General features: G+C 61.6%; 2 protein-coding genes across 2 annotated transcripts in view; both read right to left on the bottom strand.

Moving 5' to 3' along the window:
• GRIN3B (glutamate ionotropic receptor NMDA type subunit 3B) overlaps positions 1-1,652 on the bottom strand; it is a 9,251-nt gene extending 7,599 nt beyond the window's left edge. The window contains exons 1-2 of the mRNA XM_023520472.1: positions 1,514-1,652; positions 401-507 (exon numbers count right to left, since the gene is read on the bottom strand). Coding sequence (XP_023376240.1) covers positions 401-507; positions 1,514-1,652 — 246 coding nt within the window. The remainder of the gene's footprint in view (positions 1-400; positions 508-1,513) is intronic.
• Positions 1,653-3,381: 1,729 nt separating this feature from the next.
• Positions 3,382-4,174, bottom strand: part of WDR18 (WD repeat domain 18) — a 6,774-nt gene continuing 5,981 nt past the window's right edge. The window contains 3 exon segments of the mRNA XM_023520473.1: positions 3,382-3,724; positions 3,816-3,911; positions 3,913-4,053. Coding sequence (XP_023376241.1) covers positions 3,593-3,724; positions 3,816-3,911; positions 3,913-4,053 — 369 coding nt within the window. The 3' untranslated portion in view covers positions 3,382-3,592.

Consider the following 4,174-nt stretch of genomic DNA (forward strand, 5'->3'; position numbering starts at 1 on the left):
CACCCTTCCCCGCCCAACCGCGCCCGCCCTACCCCCTCCCGGTCCCCCAGTGCTTAGCGACCCACTAGAGAAGGGCGGGCCCCACTACCCAGGGCGGGGAACGCAGGCTCAGACGGCCACGTGCGCGGGGGCGGGGGCCGGACATGACCACGGCTCGTCCCCGCTGCTGCGCGCCAGGCCAGTTATCTACGTATTCTACAGAGGAGCAAACTGAGCCTTGACACCAGGGGGATTGGGGTCAAAAACTGCCCACACTCTCACCCTGCTCCCTCCAGCCTGGGAATGTGGCCCATCGTTCAGTCAGGGAAACTGAGGCCCAGGAAGGCTCAGGATTTGCCTCCACGGTCACACAGCAGCACGTCCCGCCTCCAGCAAGCAGTGTGCACTCACACCGACCCACCTGCGTGTGCTCTCGCGCACCCTGGGGACACCGAGGCGGTGTCTGCGGAAAAGCTGGAGGACAGAGCTCCCTCCCTCTAGCTGGGGGCAGCGACTGAGACCAGAGAACTCATCACCCTCCCAGCCCCCAACGCCCTGCTCTGAGAAACGTCCCCTGCTTGTCTCCCAGAAAGGTGCAGAGCACCCGCATCGCACGTGAGCACCCCCCCCCCCCGCCCCCATTAACACCACCGTGTGCTGCCACCTGGTCATTTATTCATTAGTTACTGCCCATCGCACCCACTCAACCCTGGGAGGGGACAGGGGTCGGGCTTGGTAACTGCTGTCTCCAGGGCTTATGCACAGTAGGGACGCTGTCACTGCTTGTTGCTTGAGTAACTGCTCAGACAACGACCCTTGGTTCCATCGCCCTCCACTGCTCCAGAACCTTCTGTAGCTCCCTGCTGTCTACCAACCCCCAAGCCTTCCCACATTCTTGGGGCCTCCCTTCCTCCCCGGGTCCCTGTGCCCCACGCATGCAGCAGGTGCTCCATGAGCACCCCGCAGGGAGTACTCTCATCCGTCCTCCCTGGGGAGGGGTCAGAGAACACGAGGGCAGTTGCCCCTCACGGAACGTTCCAGCTCTGACGCTGGGACGGATCTGCACTTGTTTGGCTCACACACAAACATTCTTTTGGAGCCAGCGTTAGGGGCAGGAGAATCCGCCATTAAACAATGCCAAGTGCCAGCCAGCATTAAGGATTGAAATTTGAGGCGACCATGAGGGCTGGGAGGCTGGGCTCCAGGTGACAAGGATCTCGTCTCATCGAGTCACCTGACCAAGCATCCCAGGACCAGGAGGTCTCTAAGGGTCCCGGATTCTGGGCTCTTCCCTGCCTGAGGCCATCGTCACACCAGGAAGCTCCTCATCTGCCTTGGTCGTGGCTTATAGTGTCCTCGGCGGTCAACACATGTTGACTTTTTGTGGCTTTTCTTATGAGTATATCCTCAAGGGTCACCCACGTTGTAGCAGATATCAGGATGTCTGTCCTTTTTAAGGCTCAGTAACAACCCACTGTCTGGAAGGACCATGTTGTTTATCCATCCGCTGTGGGTGGACATGGGCAGCGCTCACCTTCTGGCCACTGAGCAAACGCGGCTGTGAACACAGGTGTGCAAAAGGCCTCAAGTCTCTGCTTCTGGTCCTTCTGGGCGTCCATCAACCAGAAGTGGGACTGCTGGGTCACACAATGCTTGAGTTTCTGAGGAACCATCAGATTATTTGCCACTACGGCTGGCCCACAGCAACACACAAGGGGCTGGTTTCTCCACCTCCACTTGGACACTTGCTTTCCTGGCAGGAGAGGTGGCATCTCGCTGTGGCATAGCAACTGCAGACACACAGGAGTCGCCTGTATCGAGGGATTGTTGGCATCTCCGTCCGGCAGTGATGGCCCTGGACTCGGGGCTAGATTGGGCTGAGGGGCATGCACAGTGATTCTCATAGACTAGATGACAAGAACACATTTCCTGCCTGTCACTCACCTGCCTGCCAAACACCAGCTGGACACAAGCTCTGCAAGGGCCCTTGCAGGCTCAGGAGAGGGGACAACCCTTTTTAGAAGGAAACTGAGTCTCAGAGCTGGGCCTGGCTCACCCGACACTTCATGGGGACTTCAGGCAGGGTGGGGAGGTCAACAGGCCCACCCCCGTGTTGTCTGCAAGGGGCATGGCAGGCTGGCCAAACCCTCTGAGCCCCCTCACCACGACCTGCAGAAAGGTGACCTTCCGAATCAACACTGAACAGGCAGTGTGGACAGTGTGGACGTGGACTCTGTTTGCATATTGATGCCCCCCACACCCCTTCAGGCCTGAGTCAGAACATGAGATTCTCCTTCCCTGCCCAGGGCACCCCAAAAACAAGGGTGGCGCTGAGGAGGAGCTTTGGCCCTGGGAATACGTGGGGAATCAGCCACTACCTCAGGGAGGTTGCCCGGCGGAGGCCGGGATTGTCAGGACATCTCATGGCGACCTGCCAGTTCGTCTGGGGCTGACCAGACACAGACTTGGGCAGAGCAGCCAGCCCGGAGTCAGCCCATCTCCTTCCCAGGGGACGGCAGAGGGCAGGGCAGGCTGGGACGTGGTGGCCCGGCAGAGGCACCTGACCCTGAGTGCCTATGACGTGACCCACATCAGCCAGCAGGACCCCTCCCCTGGCACTGACAGGACAGACCCCAAGTACCACTGCAAACGAGCTCTGGGGGGAGGAGCCAGGGCCCACAGGGGTGGGTACAGAGGGTGGGCCCAGTGCCATCCTCCAGCATCCTGCTGCAGTGTGGCCGGGCCACCTATTGCTGAGGCCAGAGCCCAGGACACAAATTAGCTTAAAAGCATGAATGCAGCGCTGGCTGCTGGCTGGTGGTGGCAGTTACGACAGCGCCTGCCAAATCACACGGTTTTCTGGATCATTAAGCAAGTCGGGGTAGCTTTCTGGAAAGTTCCCAGGGCAACCTTGGGACCCACGCGTCTGGGCTGAGCTCCAGGTGCTGACTGGTGGCTGGCAATGTCCTCAGGGAAGTGGGGGGCACCTGGCCTTTCTTGGGCCCTTGACGCTTACAAGAATGCTGTGGTCAAGTAGCCTGGGTGCATGTCTCTCCAGGGGACTCCAGCCCAGAACTGGCCATAGCCCCAGAGCCCGCCTTAACCCACGGTGGCCATCAGGACAGGGCTGGTGTGACCACTGCTCTCCCCAAATCACTGCCACCCCTGGTGACCTCAGGGTGCAGCTGAGGCTGCCCCTTCCCCAGTCCCCTCCCATGGAGGGTGGCCTGGCCTTCAGGGTCCTTCCTGCAAAGGCACTAGTGTGACAAACAAGCGTCTGGGACATCTGGTAACCACAGCTCCTCCGCACCGGGTTCTCAGCGGTTGGGCTGATGGCCAGCATGATGGTCCTGGGGCCCAGGCTGGGCTTGGGACAGCCCTCGGCACAAACGAGGCCCAAAGTGGACAGGCTTTAGGTCTTTTGTTAAAAAAGAACAGCACCAATGGAACGCGACAGCCGCGCAGCACGACCCGATGCGAAGTGGCGGAAGGCGAGCTCCGGCCGCCGGCCCGGGGGCGGGTCTGCTGGGTGCCGATGGATGGAACCGAGGTTTGGCCCAGCGCCTGTTCGGCCTGGCCGCGGGCGGGGACCCGGAGGTCCAGGTGCCTGTGTTCACTTGGATGGCCGGGTGATGATATGGGTGGAGAAGTCAAACAGGTCGCGGTTGATCTTACGCAGGTTCTGCACCTCGTCCTCCAGCTCAGTCACGCGGATCCGCAGCTGGTCCTGGCCGCCCAGCACGCTCTGGGGAGGGGCGGGAGCTCAGCGGGGCTCCTCCCCACGCCCCGCCCAGGCGCGCCCCCCGCGCCCCCCGCCCACAGCGCGCCCCGCCCACCTTCTCCATCGTGCTGCACAGCACCGCGTGCAGGCGCTCCGCCCGCTCCAGGTAGCTGGGCTCCGTGCCCTGCAAAGGAAGAGGCCGCGTCAGCGACGTGGAGGCCACCGCGCCGCTCACTCGCCCCAATGGCGAGGGCGGCACCACCCTGACGCCTGTTCATGGATGGCGAGATTAAGGCTCCAAACCCGTCACCAGAGGCCCGGCGAGGGGTAACGTTTCTGAGGGGGATGCAGCTTCAACCCCACACAGGAAGCGACGGGCTCCATCTCCTCAAATCCGCTGCTTACTGCAGGGGTGCGCCCCAAAAGGCCCAGGGGGCAGGATGCTCGGGCCACGCCACAGGTGTGGGATTGGGG

This window comes from Pteropus vampyrus, unplaced genomic scaffold, assembly GCF_000151845.1.
Source record: "Pteropus vampyrus isolate Shadow unplaced genomic scaffold, Pvam_2.0 Scaffold267, whole genome shotgun sequence".
Lineage (NCBI taxonomy): Eukaryota > Metazoa > Chordata > Mammalia > Chiroptera > Pteropodidae > Pteropus > Pteropus vampyrus.